Here is a 23,618-nt window from a genome sequence, read left to right on the forward strand (position 1 = left end):
ACCTGCAACCGTAGCAGTCGCGCGGCTCCGGACTGAGCGCCTAGAACCGCTAGACCACCGCGGCCGGCACGTAGGAGTGTCAAGATCGATCATCATGACAGACACGGGACCACTTGGAAGACAGGGAACATCAGTGTCCAGAACCGTAACAAATTTAGAATTGACGTACACCATGACAGAATCGTCAAAGATTGAGAGTGACCGCCCAGCGACTTCGCACTGCGATCTGGATGAGATACTGGAACTCGACACTAGGGTTGATGTCTGCCTTTCTCCCTGAGGGGGATACAGTCAAGGAACCACATGCTCATTAAGACACGGAAACCTAAGCCCCAAAAGAGGGCTAACCGAGGAAACATAAAAACCGACGCCGTACACCCTCCGATGACTGCCTCCTCTGGAGATCTACCTCGGTTACGACCGGATGGCCGGCGGCACAAGAGACATGGATGGCACACATTTTGCTCTTCCTGACTTTGACGCAACCCTTTCCCGTCCGTCGGACGAACGGATTACTGGGGGAGCACCCTTTCGACCCAGACGGTGGGACCGAGCGGTTCTAGGCGCTTCAGTCGGGAACTGCGCTGCTGGTACAGTCGCAGGTTCGAATCCTCCGACGGGCATGGATGTCTGTGATGCCTTAGCTTAATTAGGTTTAAGTAGTTCTATGTTCTAGGGGACTGATGGCGTCAGATGTTAAGTCCCATTGTGCTCAGAGCCATTTGAGCCACCCCCTCGCGATACGCGGCAGGACACTACTCCAGACTCCACTTTGGTCACTCAACTCGCAGGTATCCTAGCGCAGCCACGGTTAACTTATCGCTCTTGGGTGGATGATGGTGAAGAAGCTTCTACGCCCACTGTGGTCGACGAGGAGAGAGGTTTCTCCGCACACACATCGGACCCTTCCGTGTACCAGCACCGAGCCAGATGGCGCAGTGGTTATCACTCTGGACTCGCATTCGGGAGGAGGACGGTTCAAACTCGCATCCGGCCATCCTGATTTAGGTTTCCTGTGATTTATCTAAATCGCTTCAGGCAAATGCCGGGATAGTTCCTTTCAAACGGCCGATTTGCTTCCCCATCCTTCCCTAATCCGAGCTTGTGCTTCGTCTCCAGTGATCTCGTTGACGATGGGACTTTAAACACTAATCAGTCTATGGCTGAGCACGCAGCGTCTAGACGACAAGTCACAGCGTTAAAGGGGATGATGAAGTTGGTCCCCATTCCGGGAGATGATCTGCAGACCTATCCCTCAGCATCCATCAATATTAACACCGCTCGGACATGTACGATACTGTCGCTGGACCAAGACATGCTCAGTGCAGCTGACATCAGCACTGACTTCCTCCAGGAGGTACATGTCGACGATTTCCCAGTTATATACACTCCTGGAAATGGAAAAAAGAACACATTGACACCGGTGTGTCAGACCCACCATACTTGCTCCGGACACTGCGAGAGGGCTGTACAAGCAATGATCACACGCACGGCACAGCGGACACACGAGGAACCGCGGTGTTGGCCGTCGAATGGCGCTAGCTGCGCAGCATTTGTGCACCGCCGCCGTCAGTGTCAGCCAGTTTGCCGTGGCATACGGAGCTCCATCGCAGTCTTTAACACTGGTAGCATGCCGCGACAGCGTGGACGTGAACCGTATGTGCAGTTGACGGACTTTGAGCGAGGGCGTATAGTGGGCATGCGGGAGGCCGGGTGGACGTACCGCCGAATTGCTCAACACGTGGGGCGTGAGGTCTCCACAGTACATCGATGTTGTCGCCAGTGGTCGACGGAAGGTGCACGTGCCCGTCGACCTGGGACCGGACCGCAGCGACGCACGGATGCACGCCAAGACCGTAGGATCCTACGCAGTGCCGTAGGGGACCGCACCGCCACTTCCCAGCAAATTAGGGACACTGTTGCTCCTGGGGTATCGGCGAGGACCATTCGCAACCGTCTCCATGAAGCTGGGCTACGGTCCCGCACACCGTTAGGCCGTCTTCCGCTCACGCCCCAACATCGTGCAGCCCGCCTCCAGTGGTGTCGCGACAGGCGTCAATGGAGGGACGAATGGAGACGTGTCGTCTTCAGCGATGAGAGTCGCTTCTGCCTTGGTGCCAATGATGGTCGTATGCGTGTTTGGCGCCGTGCAGGTGAGCGCCACAATCAGGACTGCATACGACCGAGGCACACAGGGCCAACACCCGGCATCATGGTGTGGGGAGCGATCTCCTACACTGGCCGTACACCACTGGTGATCGTCGAGGGGACACTGAATAGTGCACGGTACATCCAAACCGTCATCGAACCCATCGTTCTACCATTCCTAGACCGGCAAGGGAACTTGCTGTTCCAACAGGACAATGTACGTCTGCATGTATCCCGTGCCACCCAACGTGCTCTAGAAGGTGTAAGTCAACTACCCTGGCCAGCAAGATCTCCGGATCTGTCCCCCATTGAGCATGTTTGGGACTGGATGAAGCGTCGTCTCACGCGGTCTGCACGTCCAGCACGAACGCTGGTCCAACTGAAGCGCCAGGTGGAAATGGCATGGCAAGCCGTTCCACAGGACTACATCCAGCATCTCTACGATCGTCTCCATGGGAGAATAGCAGCCTGCATTGCTGCGAAAGGTGGATATACACTGTACTAGTGCCGACATTGTGCATGCTCTGTTGCCTGTGTCTATGTGCCTGTGGTTCTGTCAGTGTGATCATGTGATGTATCTGACCCCAGGAATGTGCCAATAAAGTTTCCCCTTCCTGGGACAATGAATTCACGGTGTTCTTATTTCAATTTCCAGGAGTGTACGTGATTATCGGCTCAGGCTGAAGTTCAAGACATTAGTCAGGAAGAATCAATTCGCAAAGAAGTGGGATACAGAAGTACTAAGGAATGAAGAGATACGTTCTCTAACGCTATAGATACAGCAATAAGGAATAGCGCAGTAGGCAGTACAGTTGAAGAGGAATGGATATCTCTAAAAAGGGCCATCACCAGAAGTTGGGAAGGAAAACATAGGTACAAAGAAGGTAGCTGCGAAGAAACCATGGGTAACAGAAGAAATACTTCAGTTGATTGATGAAAGGAGGAAGTACAAACATGTTCCGGGAAAATCAGGAATACAGAAATACAAGTCGCTGAGGAATGAAATAAATAGGAAGTGCGGGGAAGCTAAGACGAAATGGCTGCAGGAAAAATGCGAAGACATCGAAAAAGATATGATTGTCGGAAGTACAGACTCAGCATACAGAAAAGTCAAAACAACCTTTGGTGACATTAAAAGCAACGGTGGTAACATTAAGAGTGCAACGGGAATTCCACTGTTAAACGCAGAGGAGAGAGCAGATAGGTGGAAAGAATACATTGAAAGCCTCTATGAGGGTGAAGATTTGTCTGATGTGATAGAGGAAGAAACAGGAGTCGATTTAGAAGAGATAGGGGATCCAGTATTAGAATTGGAATTTGAAAGAGCTTTGGAGGACTTACGGTCAAATAAGGCAGAAGGGATGGATAACATTCCATCAGAATTTCTAAAATCATTGGGGGAAGTGGCAACAAAACGACTATTCACGTTGGTGTGTAGAATATGTGAGTCTGGCGATATACCATCTGACTTTCGGAAAAGCATCATCCACACAATTCCGAAGACGGCAAGAGCTGACAAGTGCGAGAATTATCGCACAATCAGCTTAACAGCTCATGCATCGAAGCTGCTTACAAGAATAATATACACAAGAATGGAAAAGAAAATTGAGAATGCGCTAGGTGACGATCAGTTTGGCTTTAGGAAAAGTAAAGGGACGAGAGAGGCAATTTTGACGTTACGGCTAATAATGGAAGCAAGGCTACAGAAAAATGAAGACACTTTCATAGGATTTGTCGACCTGGAAAAAGCGTTCGACAATATAAAATGGTGCAAGCTGTTCGAGATTCCGAAAAAAGTAGGGGTAAGCTATAGGGAGAGACGGGTCATATACAATATGTACAACAACCAAGAGGGAATAATAAGAGTGGACGATCAACAACGAAGCGCTCGTATTAAGAAGGGTGTAAGACAAGGCTGTAGCCTTTCGCCCCTACTCTTCAATCTGTACATCGAGGAAGCAATGATGGAAATAGAAGAAAGGTTCAGGAGTGGAATTAAAATACAAGGTTAAAGGATATCAATGATACGATTCGCTGATGACATTGCTATCCTGAGTGAAAGTGAAGAAGAATTAAATTGATTGGCGACTCCATGTTGTCTTGTGCACTACGACCAGATAACAGGTATACTTGAAAAAAGAGACAGCATTGGTCGTATATTTTTTACTATCGCAAAATCGATTTTCTGTCACTGAGTGACCATCTTCAGTGCTATATTGTATAACTTAAATTAGGATGCACTGTTGTCTGTGGTCACTCAGTGACAGAAAATCGATTTTGCGATAGTAAAAAATATACGACCAATGCTGTCTCTTTTTTGAAGAATTAAATGATCTGCTGAACGGAATGAACAGTCTAATGAGTACACAGCATGGTTTGAGAGTAAATCGGAGAAAGACGAAGGTAATGAGAAGTAGTAGAAATGAGAACAGCGAGAAACTTAACATCAGGATTGATGGTCACGAAGTCAATGAAGTTAAGAAATTCTGCTACCTAGGCAGTAAAATAACCAATGACGGACGGAGCAAAGAGGACATCAAAAGCAGACTCGCTGTGGCAAAAAATGCATTTCTGGCCAAGAGAAGTCTACTAATGTCAAATACCGGCCTTAATTTGAGGAAGAAATTTCTGAGGATGTATGTCTGGAGTACAGCATTGTATGGTAGTGAAACATGGACTGTGGGAAAACCGGAACAGAAGAGAATCGAAGCATTTGAAATGTGGTGCTATAGACGAATGTTGAAAATTAGGTGGACTGATAAGGTAAGGAATGAGGAGATTCTACGCAGAATCGGAGAGGAAAGGAATATGTGGAAAACACTGATAAGGAGAAGGGACAGGATGATAGGACATCTGCTAAGACATGAGGGAATGACTTCCATGGTACTAGAGGGAGCTGTAGAGGGCAAAAACTGTAGAGGAAGACAAAGATTGGAATACGTCAAGCAAATAATTGAGGATGTAGGTTGCAAGTGCTACTCTGAGATGAAGAGGTTAGCACAGGAAAGGAATTCGTGGCGGGCCGCACCAAACCAGTCAGTAGACTGATGACAAAAATAAAAAATTCGGTTCATGTGTCTCACATCTCGCCATCTAAAAGCAATGTCGAAATTCTGCTCCGGGAAAGTCTCGACCCTGGCAGCCTACAGTACGTTCCCAACGCTAGAGGAACGACCATGACAGTGCCAGGCGTCCCGTTTCTCAATGGGTAAGCCCCAACTGGAAAGAATCGACGTCGCGAACGACCGCTCTTTGCGTGGACGGAGTAGCACAGCTGTTTCAGGGCAGACACGGTGGCTTGGTGCTAGGGGTGACATAAACAGCGTTCAGGCGCCCGAGGATCAGCTCCCGTGCCATGAACCGTACCCCGGACTTTGGGTGATCATCAGCGATCTCCAGCTGGTAGATACATGTGAACATGTCCATGGAAATCGGCCAGAATTGACTGATTTTCCGAGATACTTCGGTAAGATTTGCCTTTTCCGTTGTCTTTCGTAAACAGTGGAGACATGGAGGTATGGCCTGCGGCCTTTTCTGATCATGTGGTCAACATACGTGCCATCACCCTTCGTTGCCTACGGGTATGGAGCAGCCAACATCGCTGGATGTTAAATCTTTCTCATCTAGTTTCCCTGGAGTGTCGACACCCTATCGAGGACACATGGAGTTGGTGTGTCTGCCAACTCCCAATATTGAGCAGACGGTTGTTAAACTGCACCAGACTAGCGCTACCAAAAAGCGTGATACGTCCCGAGACAGTGCAGCTGCTGCATATAGCTGATAAGATCTACATGTTAAGCTCAATGTATTTTGCGCAGCCAGCCATGGGTCATAAGATAGTCAATGTAAGTCATGCTGTGATGTGACTAGTAGTAGTGGAGTAATGGCAGTTCTGCATACCATATCGGGGGTCTGGCAGGCCTCTCCCCCCCCCCCCCCCCAAACAAGGATACTACACATTGATCTTACGAACCCGAGAGGCTTAGTATACTACACTATGGTACATATTAAGTCCCCATTAAGAGCAAGAGTCTAAATGCCAAAATCATCAAGACTCTGGCTATGCCACCCTTATATATATATATATATATATATATATATATACGCTGGCCGCAGTGGTCTAGCGGTTCTAGGGGCGCAGTCCGGAACCGCACAACAGCTACGGTCGCAGGTTCGAATCCTGCCTCAGCCATGGATGTGTGTGATGTCCTTAGGTTAGTTAGGTTTAAGTAGTTCTAAGTTCTAGGGGACTGATGACCACAGATGTTAAGTCCCACAATGCTCAGAGCCATTTGAATATATATATATATATATATATATATATATATATATATATATATATATATATATATATATATAAGCGATAGCAGACCACCAAAAGAATATGGCTACAAACTCCGAAACATCCTTTTACATGTCAGAAAAATGTTCTCCCATATAATAATTCCATATGTAAGGTATTGAAAAATTCGCTCTCACTGAGTCTCGAACTCCAGAGGTTTTGTACAACGATCTTACGCTCTCCCAACTCACCTACCAGAGATCTTCATACCTAAAGTTCACAGATATGCTTTTCGTGTACTCCATAGCTCTGGTGTTACTTTTAACTGCCATTTACACATGTTCTACTGGATGACAGCACACAGCACGAACTAAATCGGTGTTCTGTTTGATACTCTGTCGACATACAGCATTTGGTACCGATCTGAGTATCTGGCATCTGGAGGTTGGGGGCAGTGTAGATGTGGACACAGTCTCTGGCCGCATTATGTGTTGATGATGTGTAGCTTGTGTGGGATACAAATGTTAACACTAAAAGCAGCACGAACAGTTCATTATTTATGATGAACATGGTGGAGGATATCGTTTGATGTGTCAGGTTAACAACAATGTTTTTACATGGATACCGGAGCGAAAAACTTCGATTTCATACTCTCCGTTTTTTAAGTTATCATTCTTTTGACTTGTTCAATGCGGCCAGCCATGAATTCCTTTCTTGTGTCAACACCCGTTATCTCAGAGTAGTAAGTGCACCCTAAGTTCCCAATGATATGTTGTATGTATTCCAATCTCTGTCTTCGTCTACAGTTATTACCCCCTGCAGCTCCCTCCAGTACGATGAGCGTCATCCCATGATGTCTTAACATATGTTCCATCATCCTATTCCTTCTTCTTGTCAATTTTTTTCATGTTTGCAAATTTTTTGTAAGTTCCTATGGGATCAAACTGCTGAGGACCTCGTATGAGACCAAATTGCTCAGGTCATCGGTCCCTAGGCTTGCACACTACTTAATCTAACTTAAACTAAGCGCCTCAGACTGCACGGCGTTTTTCATATGTTCCTTTCTTCGCCGGAGAACCTCTTCAGTCTTCACCTTATCGGTCCAATTCATTTTTAACAACCTTCTGCAGATTCTCTTCCGATTTTCCAACAGTCCATGATTCAATGTCATACCAAACTTACATTGTCGGAAATTTCTTCCTGGGATTGAAATGGTTCAAATGGCTCTAAGCACTTTGGGACTTGACATCTGAGGTCAATAGTCCCCTAGACTCAGAACTACATAAGCCTAACTAATCTAAGGACATCACAATCCATACCCGAGGCAGGATTCGTACCTGCGACCGTAGCAGCAGCGCGGTTCCGCACTGAAGCGCCTAGAACCGCTCGGCCACAGCGGCCGGCTTCCCTGGGGTTCGGGCCTATCTTTGATACTAGTAAACTACTCTTGGACAACAATGACATTTTTGCCAGTGCTTGTGTGCCTTTTATTTCGTCCTTGCTCCGTCCATCATGGGTTATTTTGCCACCTAGCTAGCAGAATTCCTTAACTTCATCTACTTCGTGATCCCCAGATCTGATGTTCACTTTCTCGTAGTCCTCGTTTGTATTAATTCTCATTAATTTCGTCTTTCTTCGATTTACTCTCAATCCATATTCTGTACTCTTTAGACTGTTCCAACCAACAGATTATGTAGTTCTTGTTCACTTTCACTGAGGATACCAGTGTCATCAGCGAATCTTATCACCATTCCAACCAACAGATTCCGTAGTTCTTCTTCACATTCAGTGACGATAGCAGTGTCATCAGCAAATCTTATCACTTATCCTTTCGCCTTGAATCTTAATCCAACTCCTTATCCTTTCTGATGTCCGTCAGCCGTCGTAATTTAATATATTATCATTATGTTGATTGTTGTCGACTTACGTGGTGGGCCTTGATAAAAATGATATTTTATTTTATTTTGATTTACAATTAAACGCTTTTGTGAAGTTCTTCCTTTTTTAACAATATTAATCTTCAGTATAAATTATTTGTTACGGTAATGAACGTTAGACTCACTGAATCTTAAAATATGAGCATATAAGTTGAACAATGGAATAAGCTTTTCATATTAATTTCCTCAGCTAGTCAGTTCACATTAAAGCAAAAAATCTTTAGTTACTAATTACAATTGCGGCCCACTCACGCGCGAGAGTATTTTTTCTTACCTGCGTTAACCATTGCATTGTAGTCGGAGTCTGGCTCTCGGCTGTTGTACTGAAAATAAGAATCTTAAAGCTACGTATTTTCTGCAGCGTCGGGCGGCTGTGGAGAAAAATTTATATTATGTTAATAGCGGGCGAGTATTTTGCTTCCGCTAATTTTTATAAGTTAATATCGCCACGTAATGGCGTCGTTGGCTGCATCGGCCGCAGCGACTGTTGAACTGTAAATTACTCGAATGCAGATTAATTCAAAGGAAGGCGGACATGAAATCGGGATCACCTCTTACAAATTAAAAGTGCACAATAATATTAAATCAATATATTATCTGCTTAATTAGTACAATTATGCTTACATTTGCCAGCACTCGCAAGATGTCCGTCTACACACAACCAAGACAAGAGAAGAAGCGAAGACGACTAAAAAATTAACAAAAGAGCGTATCTTGTCGTCTCTTTAGATGATTTTGTTATATTTCTTTGCCCTCGAAACTTACACAGAGATATTATTATAAAACGGGTACATGAGAAAAACGTATATTATTCAATTTTACATGTCTCTTCTTTATAAATACTGTTTTTATAAGTCTTTTCGTATTATTTCACTGGGGACGCTATACCTTTCTTTTACTTCCATCATTGCTTCTTTCATGTATAGATTGAACAGTAGAGGCGAAGGATTACATCCCTGTCCTACATCTTTTTTAATAACAGCACTTTGTTCATGGTGTCCCAATCTCATTGTTCCCTCTTGCTTCTTGTACTCATTATACATTACCCTTCTTCCCCTTAGCTTCCCCCTGTTTTTCTCAGTATTTCGAATATCTTACACCATCTTTCACTCCTGTCGACAAATCCTACCACCAACGTTTCTTGATTTAAGAACCTTCAACATGGCAGCGCGTCAGCAATCGTTGGTTAATATAATAAAAAACTAAAAACCCGCCTAGATTGCGAAAAAAGCACCTAGTGTTAACCTAGATTTCGGCGTAAATAACTACACCTTCTTCAGATCAGTACAACCCAGAAGTGCCTAAGAAGACCTTTGTCAATGATTAAAAGAACACCATAGCTATACATTTATAAATGAAAAAAAGAAAACACAAACAGTACATATCTATAAAGTGGTTTTGACATGAAATCGGGATCACCTCTTACAAATTAAAAGTGCACAATAATACACACCTGAAAATTGAAATAAGAACACCGTGAATTCATTGTCCCAGGAAGGGGAAACTTTATTGACACATTCCTGGGGTCAGATACATCACATGATCACACTGACAGAACCACAGGCACATAGACACAGGCAACAGAGCATGCACAATGTCGGCACTAGTACAGTGTATATCCACCTTTCGCAGCAATGCAGGCTGCTATTCTCCCATGGAGACGATCGTAGAGATGCTGGATGTAGTCCTGTGGAACGGCTTGCCATGCCATTTCCACCTGGCGCCTCAGTTGGACCAGCGTTCGTCCTGGACGTGCAGACCGCGTGAGACGACGCTTCATCCAGTCCCAAACATGCTCAATGGGGGACAGATCCGGAGATCTTGCTGGCCAGGGTAGTTGACTTATACCTTCTAGAGCACGTTGGGTGGCACGGGATACATGCGGACGTGCATTGTCCTGTTGGAACAGCAAGTTCCCTTGCCGGTCTAGGAATGGTAGAACGATGGGTTCGATGACGGTTTGGATGTTCCGTGCACTATTCAGTGTCCCCTCGACGATCACCAGTGGTGTACGGCCAGTGTAGGAGATCGCTCCCCACACCATGATGCCGGGTGTTGGCCCTGTGTGCCTCGGTCGTATGCAGTCCTGATTGTGACGCTCACCTGCACGGCGCCAAACACGCATACGACCATCATTGGCACCAAGGCAGAAGCGACTCTCATCGCTGAAGACGACACGTCTCCATTCGTCCCTCCATTCACGCCTGTCGCGACACCACTGGAGGCAGGCTGCACGATGTTGGGGCGTGAGCGGAAGACGGCCTAACGGTGTGCGGGACCGTAGCCCAGCTTCATGGAGACGGTTGCGAATGGTCCTCGCCGATACCCCAGGAGCAACAGTGTCCCTAATTTGCTGGGAAGTGGCGGTGCGGTCCCCTACGGCACTGCGTAGGATCCTACGGTCTTGGCGTGCATCCGTGCGTCGCTGCTGTCCGGTCCCAGGTCGACGGGCACGTGCACCTTCCGCCGACCACTGGCGACAACATCGATGTACTGTGGAGACCTCACGCCCCACGTGTTGAGCAATTCGGCGGTACGTCCACCCGGCCTCCCCCATGCCCACTATACGCCCTCGCTCAAAGTCCGTCAACTGCACATACGGTTCACGTCCACGCTGTCGCGGCATGCTATCAGTGTTAAAGACTGCGATGGAGCTCCGTATGCCACGGCAAACTGGCTGACACTGACGGCGGCGGTGCACAAATGCTGCGCAGCTAGCGCCATTCGACGGCCAACACCGCGGTTCCTGGTGTGTCCGCTGTGCCGTGCGTGTGATCATTGCTTGTACAGCCCTCTCGCAGTGTCCGGAGCAAGTATGGTGGGTCTGAGACACCGGTGTCAATGTGTTCTTTTTTCCATTTCCAGGAGTGTATTAAATCAATATATTATCTCCTTAATTAGTACAATTATGCTTACATTTGCCAGCACTCGCAAGATGTCCGTCTACACACAACCAAGACAAGAGAAGAAGCGAAGACGACTAAAAAATTAACAAAAGAGCGCATTTTGTCGTTTCTTAGATCATTTTGTTATATTTCTTTGCCATCGAAACTTACAAAGAGAAATTATTATAAAACGAGTACATGAGAAAAATGTATATTATTCAATTTTAAATGTCTCTCCTTTATAGATACTGTTTTTTTAAGTCTTTTCGTATTATTTCACTGGGGACGCTATACCTTTCTTTTACTTCCATCATTGCTTCTTTCATGTATATGTTGAACAATAGAGGCGAAGGATTACATCCCTGTCTCACACATTTTTTAATCCGAGCACTGCGTTCAAGGTGTCCCACTCTTATTGTTCCCTCTTGCTTCTTGTACACATTATACATTACCCTTCTTCCGTTTAGCTTCCCCTTGTTTTTCTCAGTATTTCGAATATCTTACACCATCTTTCACTCCTGTCGACAAATCCTACCGCCATCGTTTCTTGATTTACATGACTCTTGTTTCTGTTATAAATTACGTCAGAACTACCTCTCTGGTGCCCTTACCCTTCCGAAAACCAAACTGACCGTCTAGCAGATACTTAACTTTCTTTGCCGTTCTTCTGTATAATTTTCTTGTGAGAAATTCGGATGCATGAGCTGTTAAGCTGTCGCTATGTGTACGTGGGTGTTTTGCAGGCCCCTGCTGTGCGCCAGCGCGGTCAACCAGCTGCTGGGGATGGTGGTGAGCTACATGTACGTCGCAGAGCCCAGGTTCCTCAACAGCACGCGCAGGAAGGTCAGTAGCCGAACCAGAAGCAGGCTTTGCAAACCAAGATCTGCGCCCACAGTGAAGAGTAAACTGAGCTCAGAGTTTAACATCGAGCTCAGCAAAGACAGAGAGCGCAGTATCACAAGAACTCAAGAAACAGCCCAGAATTCCCCTACTGCGAACTTCATTCGCAGTGAAAGACAGCAGACACCATTGGCGGTTGTCGATGAAGGTATAATCTTCTCCGTGGTTGGTGTAACCACTCTAGTACCTCGAAATAGACGACAGAGGGATAGAGAAACAATTAAAATCGCTCAAACGAGGAAAGGCCACTGGACCTGATGGGATACCAGTTCGATTTTACACAGAGTATGCGAGGGAACTTGCCCCCCTTCTTGCAGCGGTGTACCATAGGTCTCTAGAAGAGCGTAGCGTTCCAAAGGATTGGAAAAGGGCACAGGTCATCCCCGTTTTCAAGAAGGGACGTCGAACATATGCGCAGATCTATAGACCTATATCTCTAACGTCTACCTGTTGTAGAATTTTGGAACACGTATTATGTTCGGGTATAATGACTTTTCTGGAGACTAGAAATCTACTCTGTAGGAATCAGCATGAGTTTCGAAAAAGACGGTCGTGTAAAACCCAGCTCGCGCTATTGGTCCACGAGACTCAGAGGGCCATAGACACGGGTTCCCAGGTAGATGCCGTGTTTCTTGACTTCCGCAAGGCGTTCGATACAGTTCCTCACAGTCGTTTAATGAACAAAGTAAGAGCATATGGACTATCTGACCAATTGTGTGATTGGATTGAAGAGTTCCTAGATAACAGAACGCAGCATGTCATTCTCAATGGAGAGAAGTCTTCCGAAGTAAGAGTCATTTCAGGTGCGTAGGACGATTGCTATTCACAATATACATAAATGACCTTGTGGATGACATCGGAAATTCATTGAGGCTTTTTGCGGATGATGCTATGGTATATCGAGAGGTTGCAACAATGGAAAATTGTACTGAAATGCAGGAGGATCTGCAGCGAATTAACGCAAGGTGCAGGGAATGGCAATTGAATCTCAATGTAGACAAGTGTAATGTGCTGCGAATACATAGAAAGAAAGATCCCTTATCATTTAGCTACAATATAGCAGGTCAGCAACTGGAAGCAGTTAATTCCATAAATTTCCTCCCATGAACCATGGACCTTGCCGTTGGTGGGGAGGCTTGCGTGCCTCAGTGATACAGATGGCCGTACCCTCAGTGCAACCACAACGGAGGGGTATCTGTGGAGTGGCCAGACAAACATGTGGTTCCTGAAGAGGGGCAGCAGCCTTTACAGTAGTTGCAAGGGCAACAGTCTGGATGACTGTCTGATCTGGCATTGTAACACTAACCAAAACGGCCTTGCTGTGCTGGTACTGCGAACGGCTGAAAGCAAGGGGAAACTACGGCCGTAATTTTTCCCGATGGCATGCAGCTCTATTGTATGGTTAAATGATGATGGCGTCCTCTTGGGTAAAACATTCCGGATGTAAAATAGTCACCCATTCGGATCTCCGGGCGGGGACTACTCAAGAGGATGTCGTTATCAGGAGAAAGAAAACTGGCGATCTACGCATCGGAGCGTGGAATGTCAGATTCCTTAATCGGACAGGTAGGTTAGAAAATTTAAAAAGGTAAATGGATAGGTTGAAGTTAGATATAGTGGGAATTAGTGAAGTTCGGTGGCAGGAGGAACAAGACTTCTGGTCAGGTGACTACGTGGTTACTACTACAAGCAGCATAGTGAAAGCATTATTGTGGCCAAGATAGATACGAAGCCCACACCTACTACAGTAGTACAAGTTTATATGCCTACTAACTCAGCAGATGACGAAGAAATTGAAGAAATGTATGATGAAATAAAAGAATTTATTCAGATAGTGAAGGGAGACGAAAATTTAATAGTCATGGGTGACTGGAATTTGCCAGTAGGAAAAGGGAGAAGGAAATGTAGTAGGTGAATATGGATTGGGGCTAAGAAACGAAAGAGGAAGCCGCCTGGTAGAATTTTGCACAGAGCACAACCTAATCATAGCTAACACTTGGTTCCAGAATCATAAAAGAAGATTGTATACATGGAAGAAGCCTGGAGATACTGACAGGTTTCAGATAGATTATATAATGGTAAGACAGAGATTTAGGAACCAGGTTTTAAATTGTAAGACATTTCCAGGGGCAGATGTGGACTCTGACCACAATCTATTGGTTATGAACTGTAGATTATAACTGAAGAAACTGCAAAATGGTGGGAATTTAAGGAGATGGGACCTGGATAAACTGACTAAATCAGAGGTTGTACATAGTTTCAGGGAGAGCAAAAGGGAACAATTGACAGGAATGGGGGAAAGAAATAAGGTTGAAGAAGAATGGGTAGCTTTGAGGGATGAACTGGTGAAGGCAGCAGAGGATCAAGTAGGTAAAAAGACGAAGACTAGTAGAAATCCTTGGGTAACAGAAGAAATATTGAATTTAATTGATGAAAGGAGAAAATATAAAAATGCAGTAAATGAAGCAGGCAAAAAGGAATACAAACGTCTCAAAAATGAGATCGACAGAAAGTGCAAAATGGCTAAGCAGGAATGGCTAGAGGACAAATGTAAGGATGTGGAGGCTTACCTCACTAGGGACAAGATAGATACTGCCTACAAAAAAATTAAAGAGACCTATGGAGAAAAGAGAGCCACTTGTATGAATATCAAGAGCACAGATGGAAACCCAGTTCTAAGAAAAGAAGAGAAAGCAGAAAGGTGGAAGGAGTATATAGAGAGTCTATACAAGGGCGATGTACTTGAGGACAATATTATGGAAATGGAAGAGGATGTAGATGAAGATGAAATGGGAGATATGATACTGCGTGAAGAGTTTGACAGAGCACTGAAAGACCTGAGTCGAAACAAAGCTCCAGGTGTAGACAACATTCCATTAAAAGCAAAGGAAGTAGGTTACAGTACGCTTGTTCGCCCACTGCTTGAATACTGCACACCAGTGTGGGATCCGTACCAGATAGGGTTGATAGAAGAGATAGAGAAGATCCAACGGAGAGCAGCGCGCTTCGTTACAGGATCATTTAGTAATCGCGAAAGCGTTACAGAGATGATGGATATACTCCAGTGGAAGACTCTGTAGGAGAGACGCTTAGTAGCTCGGAACTGGGTTTTGTTGAAGTTTCGAGAACATACCTTCACCGCGGAGTCAAGCAGTATATTGCTCCCTCCTACGTATATCTCGCGAAGAGACCGTGAGGATAAAATCAGAGAGATTAGAGCCCACACAGAGGCATACCGACAATCCTTCTTTCCACGAACAATACGAGACTGGAATAGAAGGGCGAACCGATAGAGGTACTCAAGGTACCCTCCGCCACACACCGTCAGGTGGCTTGCGGAGTATGGATGTAGATGTAGATGTAGATGTTGATTCTGAATAATTAAGATATGTCACGAGACAAGTTTTTATTACTCTTCATAACATTAACACTGAAATAATAAATGTCAAAAGACTAAGTACAGCAAAGTCTTAAGAACGTGAAGCTGCAATTGGTGCATTGTTCTTTAACATTTACACGTATACTGATTTAAAACATAGTTTCAGCTCTTCTTCCTTCTTGTCTCCTGTCTCTGGTGTCTTGTGACTTGCGTTTTATATCTTGTGACACGTCTGAGTTAGAGAAAAGGAAAATACGACAATTTTGAAATCAAGGGACTTTCCTACAAGTAGTTTGGGGAAACTTTATCCTAAGATGTGAATAGCAGAGACTCGAGAGATCAACAGATACCTGAATCTAGCTAGATAAACGGAGCACCGTTTTTTAAATGTGGTTCACTGCAAGCTGTCTAAATATGGAGCAATCGACTGCGAGAAATAATTGCTATCTTTAGATTTCATTTGTGAGCTAGTCGGGAATTATCAACATAAAACTTTAGATTACGTAACTTTCATTTAAATGTGGAAAGACAAGAAACGGTCACATGCTGGAAAATCACCATTCTAACCAAAATATATAAACTACTGGAGAAATCTTTCACAGATAGAATTAGATAGTGGTAGAGTTTTTGCTCGTAGAACCGTTTTGCACGTATTGCATCGTAGTCTCGAAAACTACGAGGTTTTGTTTTGCATCTGTAGCTTCATTTGGATAGATTATTTATTGAAGATTGTACCGTCTTGCACTGTTCTTCTTTTTACCTAACGACTCACGACTAATAAAAAAAATAGTCACACAAAAAATGAATCGGCGTCGCAGTTTCGCGAATATATAGCAACAGAAGGAGACAGTACATTAGGCCGCATTACACTACTCTTTAATATCATCATCAGATTTGAGTTTTCAACCCGTCTGGTGATATCTGCCTCAAGAATTTTCTGATTTGCCGGAATGATAGAATACGAGTGGAAACCACTGGCGACGTTAATTTCGGAACAGCAATTTCTGATGTTTTTTGCGAAGAAGTGGAGTTACTGGCTACACAGCAGATTTGCCGATTTTATAAATGACGTTCAAGTGAAAATCTACTTCCCCTTGGGGACTGTAAGGTCGGTGTCCAGTGCCTAGATGTTGGTTTGTAGAAGGCGATACACTCTTGCACAAAGAGTGTATAGGAGGCTGACAAAAACAAGCAGGTATTTAAAGGCCGCTTCGTACGACAATCCCGCCGAGAAGCAAGCAGTGCTCAACACTTTCCCCTCGTGTCTTCTGCATCAGCTACATTGAAGAACCAAAGAAACTGGTACACTTGCGGAATATCGTGTAGGGCCCCCGCAATCAAGCAGAAGTGGCGCAACACGACGTGGCATTGACTCGACTGATGTCTGGAGTGGTGCTGGAGGGAATTGACACCATGAATCCTGCAGAGCTTTCCATAAATACGTGAGAGTACGAGGTGGTGCAGATCTCTTCTGAACAGACGTTGCAAGGCATCCCAGATATGCTAAGTAATGAAATTACAATGAAATAACACCGTTAGCTATTTGCAGGCGTTGCTTAATATCAACGGGGACAGTTGAAATACACTCCTGGAAATTGAAATAAGAACACCGTGAATTCATTGTCCCAGGAAGGGGAAACTTTATTGACACATTCCTGGTGTCAGATACATCACATGATCACACTGACAGAACCACAGGCACATAGACACAGGCAACAGAGCATGCACAATGTCGGCACTAGTACAGTGTATATCCACCTTTCGCAGCAATGCAGGCTGCTATTCTCCCATGGAGACGATCGTAGAGATGCTGGATGTAGTCCTGTGGAACGGCTTGCCATGCCATTTCCACCTGGCGCCTCAGTTGGACCAGCGTTCGTGCTGGACGTGCAGACCGCGTGAGACGACGCTTCATCCAGTCCCAAACATGCTCAATGGGGGACAGATCCGGAGATCTTGCTGGCCAAGGTAGCTGACTTACACCTTCTAGAGCACGTTGGGTGGCACGGGATACATGCTGACGTGCATTGTCCTGTTGGAACAGCAAGTTCCCTTGCCGGTCTAGGAATGGTAGAACGATGGGTTCGATGACGGTTTGGATGTACCGTGCACTATTCAGTGTCCCCTCGACGATCACCAGTGGTGTACGGCCAGTGTAGGAGATCGCTCCCCACACCATGATGCCGGGTGTTGGCCCTGTGTGCCTCGGTCGTATGCAGTCCTGATTGTGGCGCTCACCTGCACGGCGCCAAACACGCATACGACCATCATTGGCACCAAGGCAGAAGCGACTCTCATCGCTGAAGACGACACGTCTCCATTCGTCCCTCCATTGACGCCTGTCGCGACACCACTGGAGGCGGGCTGCACGATGTTGGGGCGTGAGCGGAAGACGGCCTAACGGTGTGCGGGACCGTAGCCCAGCTTCATGGAGACGGTTGCGAATGGTCCTCGCCGATACCCCAGGAGCAACAGTGTCCCTAATTTGCTGGGAAGTGGCGGTGCGGTCCCCTACGGCACTGCGTAGGATCCTACGGTCTTGGCGTGCATCCGTGCGTCGCTGCGGTCCGGTCCCAGGTCGACGGGCACGTGCACCTTCCGCCGACCACTGGCGACAACATCGATGTACTGTGGAGACCTCACGCCCCACGTGTTGAGCAATTCGGCGGTACGTCCACCCGGCCTCCCGCATGCCCACTATACGCCCTCGCTCAAAGTCCGTCAACTGCACATACGGTTCACGTCCACGCTGTCGCGGCATGCTACCAGTGTTAAAGACTGCGATGGAGCTCCGTATGCCACGACAAACTGGCTGACACTGACGGCGGCGGTGCACAAATGCTGCGCAGCTAGCGCCATTCGACGGCCAAAACCGCGGTTCCTGGTGTGTCCGCTGTGCCGTGCGTGTGATCATTGCTTGTACAGCCCTCTCGCAGTGTCCGGAGCAAGTATGGTGGGTCTGACACACCGGTGTCAATGTGTTCTTTTTTCCATTTCCAGGAGTGTATGTGTGCCCCGACCGGGACTCCAACCCGGGAGCTCCGGCTTACATGGCAGACACTCTATCCGACTGAGCCGCCTAGGACACAGAGGACAGTGCGTCTGGTGGGATTTATCCCTGGCACGCTCCCCGTGAGACCCACAATACATTTTTAGTGCTCCTGCCCACTGCGCACATTACTCGCGGTAGTCAATCTACCGATTCCCGTAAGAGTTTGGGCAATGTGAGTGCATCTGCACTGAAGAAGATCATTGGTCGGTAGGCCTTGTTTATATGAAGATGGTATCTGTTCTTTCGGACATGCCCAAAAGAATAGATACCATCTTCATATAAATAAGGCAAACTCTTACCGGAATCGGTAGATTGACTACCGCGAGAAATGAGTGTAGTGGGCAGGAGAACTAAAAATGTAGTGCGTGTACAAAAAGTTGGAAAGCGTGTTAGAGATAAGTGCCTGCAGTCGCAATTTCTTCTTTGTCCTCGGAGGCTCAATCGAATAGAACGTCTGCGATGCAAGCAGGGGGTCCCGGGTTCAAGTAACATTTTTCAACTGTACCCGTTGATATTTATCAACGCCTGTAAGCTGCTAAAGGTTTTATTTCATTGTAATTTCATTCTTCGACAGCTGCAAGATCACCAACGGTATCTGTACAGATACCACCTTCTGTGGTGTCACCGCCAAACACCACACTTGCTAGGTGGTAGCCTAGCGATCCGCTAGTATACGTCGGACCCGCGTGTCGCCACTGTCAGTGATTGCAGACCGAGCGCCGCCACATGGCAGGTCTAGAGACACGTCCTAGCACTCGCCCCAGTTGTACAGCCGACTTTGCTAGCGAAGCTACACGGACCAATACGCTCTCATTTGCCGAAACGATGGTTAGCATAGCCTTCAGCTACGTCATTTGCTACGACCTAGCAAGGCGCCATTACCCGTTTATATTGACATTCAAATTATGTACCATCAGACCGATGTTCTCCAATTATGGATTAAAGTTAAGTATTCCAAGAGCTTCGTACTTTATTTATTAGACTCAATTCCCATAACTGTTCCAGACCTCACGCCAATCTGCGTGAGCTTATAGCGTGCATTTCGGCCTCCTCTAGCAATACGGTGTTGGCTCTTCTGCCAACACATCACCTTCATGCTCAGTAATGTCAACGTCTGGGGAGTGTGGTGGCCAGCGAAAGCGTTTAAACTCAGAAGACTGTTCCCGGATCCACCCAGTAGCAATTTTGGACGTGTGGGGTATCGCATTGTCCTGCTGGAATCGCTCAAGTCCATCGGAATGCACAATGGGCATGAATGGACGCAGGTGATCCGACAGAATGCTTACGTACTTGTCACCTGTCATAGTCGGATCTAGAAGTATGAGGGGTCCCATGTCACTTCAATTGCACACACCGCACACCATTACAGAGCCTCCACCACCTCGAACAGTCCCCTGCTGACACGCAGGGTCCATGGGTTCATGAGATTGTGTCCATAGCTGTACACATCCATCCGCTCGATACGATTTGACACTCGTCCAACCAGGCAACAAATTTCCAGTCATCTACAGTCCAATGTCAGGGTTGACGGGCCCGGGCGAGGCGTAAAGCTTTGTCTCGTACAATCATCAAGGATACGTGAGTGGGCCTTCGACTCCAAAAGCCAATATCGATGATATTTCGGTGAATGGTTGACACACTGACATTCTGTTGGCCCAGCATTGAAATCTGCGGCAATTTGCGAAAGAGTTGCACTTCCGTCACGTTGAACGATTCTCATGAGTCGTCGTTGGTCCCGTTGTTGCAGGATACGAGGGTTGTTTTTTAATTAAGGGCCGTTTTTATTTTTAAAAAAAGATACAAATACTTTTGTAAAAAAAACTTTTATTTTCTGATTCTACACACTTTTACCTATTTTTCTCCATAGTTGCCTTGTTTATTTAAGCACTTGTCATACCGTACAACTGAGGTTTTAATTCGCTCTTCAAAGAATTCGGCCGCCTGCTCCGACTGCCAAGAGTTCACGGCCGCTTTCACTTCATCGTCGTCATTGAAGCGCTGCCCGCCAAGATGGTGTTTCAGGTACCGGAAAAGGTGAAAATCGCTAGGAGCAAGGTCGGGGCTGTATGGTGCATGGTCCAAAACTTCCCAGCCAAAAGAATCAATCAAATCCCGACTCTTTTGAGAGGTGTGAGGCCTAGCGTTATCGTGCAGGAGCAAAACTTCTTTTGTCAGCATGCCACGCCTTTTGTTTTGAATTGCTCTGCGGAGCTTCTTTAGAGTTGCACAGTAGGCATCTGAGTTGATTGTCGATCCTCGTAGCATAAAATCCACTAGCAAAACACCGCGCCGGTCCCAGAACACAGTTGCCATAATCTTGCGCTTTGACAGCGTCTGTTTGGCTTTGACCTTGACGGGTGAGGTTGTGTGTCGCCATTCCATCGATTGTCGCGAGTGATATGGGATACCCATGGTTCATCTCCAGTGACAATTTGACTCAAAATGTCATCCCCTTCTTCCTCGTAATGAATCAAAAAGTCCAATGAAGTGGCAAATCTCTTCCCTTTGTGGTCCTCTGTGAGGAGTCTGGGCACCCACCGAGAACACAGTTTCTTAAAGTTTAGGTTTTCAGACACAATTTTGTACAAAACCGATCTTGAAACTTGTGGAAATTCCAAAGAAAGAGTGGAAATTGTGAATCTTCTGTCCTCACGAATCTTTGTTTCGACTGCAGCCACCAAATCATCAGTGATCACAGAGGGCCGGCCTGAGCGTTCTTCGTCATGGACGTTTTGACGGCCATTTTTAAACTCTCTAACCCATTGACGCACTTTACCTTCACTCATTGCATTCAAACCATAAACTTCTGTTAACTGACGATGAATTTCTGCAGCTGATAGGCTTCTCGCTGTCAAAAAACGTATCACTGACCGTATCTCACACGCGGCGGGCGATTCAATAATCGTAAACATTATAAAGTAGCACAGCGATGCGTACACGTCAGCTACAGAGCTGCAACTTGCATAAGTGTGAACGGGAAGGATGCCGGCAAGTGGCGCGGTGGCTTGTTGCGGCGTCCGCGCGAACTATGGGACTATACGTGTGAACGGCCCTTACTTAAAAAACAACCCTCGTATTTTGTGGGCCGCAGAGATTTCGGAGATTTGATGTTTTACCGGATTCCTGATATTCACGGTACACTAGTTACACAGTTGTACGGGGAAATCCCCAGTTCATCGCTACCTCGGAGATGATGTCTTCTATCGCTCAAACTCACTCACATCTTGATAACGTGCCATTGTAGCAGCAGTAACCGGTCTAACAACTGCTCGGGACACTTGTTGTCTTATATAAGCGTTGCCGACCGCAGCGCCGCATTCTGCCTGTTTACACATCTCTGTATTTCAAAATAGCTCTGAGCACTATGGGACTTAACATCTGAGGTCATCAGTCCCCTAGAACTTAGAACTACTTAAACTTACATCTCAGTATTTGAATACGCATGCCTATACCAGTTCCTTTAGCGCTTCAGTCTACAATAACAGCGGGAGATCAGCGCTGGACTTCTAGTGGGGAACATGGCCAATGGTTAATGCGGATTCTTCACAGATATTTCCTGGAAGACTTTATCGCTTATAACAGTTGTAAATAGAATGAGATTTTCACTCTGCAGCGGAGTGTGCGCTGATATGAAACTTCCTGGTAGCTTAAAACTGTGTGCCCGAACGAGACTCGAACTCGGTACCTTTGCCTTCGCGGGCAAGTGCTCTACCAACTGAGCTACCGAAGCACGACTCACGCCCGGTACTCACAGCTTTACTTCTGCCAGTACCTCGTCTCCTACCTTCCAAAATTTACAGAAGCTCTCCTGCGAACCTTGCAGAACTAGCACTCCTGAAAGAAAGGATATTGCGGAAACATGGCTTAGCCACAGCCTGGGGGATGTTTCCAGAATGAGATTTTCACTCTGCAGCGGACTTTGCGCTGATATGACACTTCCTGGCACATTAAAACTGTGTGCCCGACAGAGACTCGAACTCGGGACCTTTGCCTTTCGCGGGCAAGTGCTCTACCACTGATCTACCGAAGCACGACTCACGCCCGGTACTCACAGCTTTACTTCCGCCAGTACCTCGTCTCCTACCTTCCAAACTTTACAGAAGCACTTGCCCGCGAAAGGCAAAGGTCCCGAGTTCAAGTCTCGGTCGGGCACACAGTTTTAATCTGCCAGTTGTAAATAGTTACTCATAAAATCCACTATCGTAATTTAGGACGCGTGGTAATTTTTATGTGGATTACAGTAAATTTTTGTACTTCCGCACATATTAGTGTTTTTTTCTTTCGTGTCTCTGATTTCTTGTCGCTGTTGCTGATAGAGCTCTTCACCCTACTCTATGTTGTGTAGTCTCTTCAGATCTACATAATTACTGATTTATAAGGGGCGGTCAAATGAAAACGAGACAGGTGGAAAAAGCTGTTCATATTTCGAAAGTCATGTCTATAACTGTTAATGAATTCTTTCCACAGTGAGACAAGATGGTGAAACAGAGAAGTTATCTCGTGCTGTACATCACGTCAAAACACCAGTGAAACGACAAAGGAGCTAAAAGAAGGACACAGATAAATGTCACTGGCTGACGACTTATAAAAAAAAAAACGTGAGAGAGCCAGTCACACCGTTAACACATTAACAGCATCTCTGTGACACCTTCGGAAAAATCTTGGACAACGGAAATACGTTTGCGGTTGCCTATGGGCCATTATTGTACCCAAGAGTGCATCTCTTCATCCGAAGCAAATCGACGGCCACCAATGTATATCTTACCTGTTTCAAAAACGTGGAAATCGCATGGCAAAACTACATGGTTCTGTTGTAGCATAATGTCCGCCCAAACGTTGCCAAGGCTGCTTCGACTTCACTGTAGAAGTTTCGGTGTAAAGTCCACGCACATGCTCCATACAGTCCCGATGACTCGCCACGAGACTTCCATAAAAAAATGATTCAAATGGCTCTGAGCACTATGGGACTTAACATCTATGGTCATCAGTCCCCTAGAACTTACAACTACTTAAACCTAACTAACCTAAGGACAGC

General features: G+C 46.1%; 1 protein-coding gene across 1 annotated transcript in view; it reads left to right on the forward strand.

Moving 5' to 3' along the window:
* The window catches only part of LOC126106257 (endothelin-converting enzyme homolog), a 593,945-nt gene that overhangs the window by 458,159 nt on the left and 112,168 nt on the right, over nt 1-23,618 (forward strand). Inside the window, exon 12 of the mRNA XM_049912482.1 lies at nt 11,996-12,095. Within this exon, the coding sequence (XP_049768439.1) occupies nt 11,996-12,095 (100 nt within the window). The remainder of the gene's footprint in view (nt 1-11,995; nt 12,096-23,618) is intronic.

Source organism: Schistocerca cancellata, chromosome 10 (genome assembly GCF_023864275.1).
Source record: "Schistocerca cancellata isolate TAMUIC-IGC-003103 chromosome 10, iqSchCanc2.1, whole genome shotgun sequence".
Taxonomy (NCBI): Eukaryota; Metazoa; Arthropoda; class Insecta; order Orthoptera; family Acrididae; genus Schistocerca; species Schistocerca cancellata.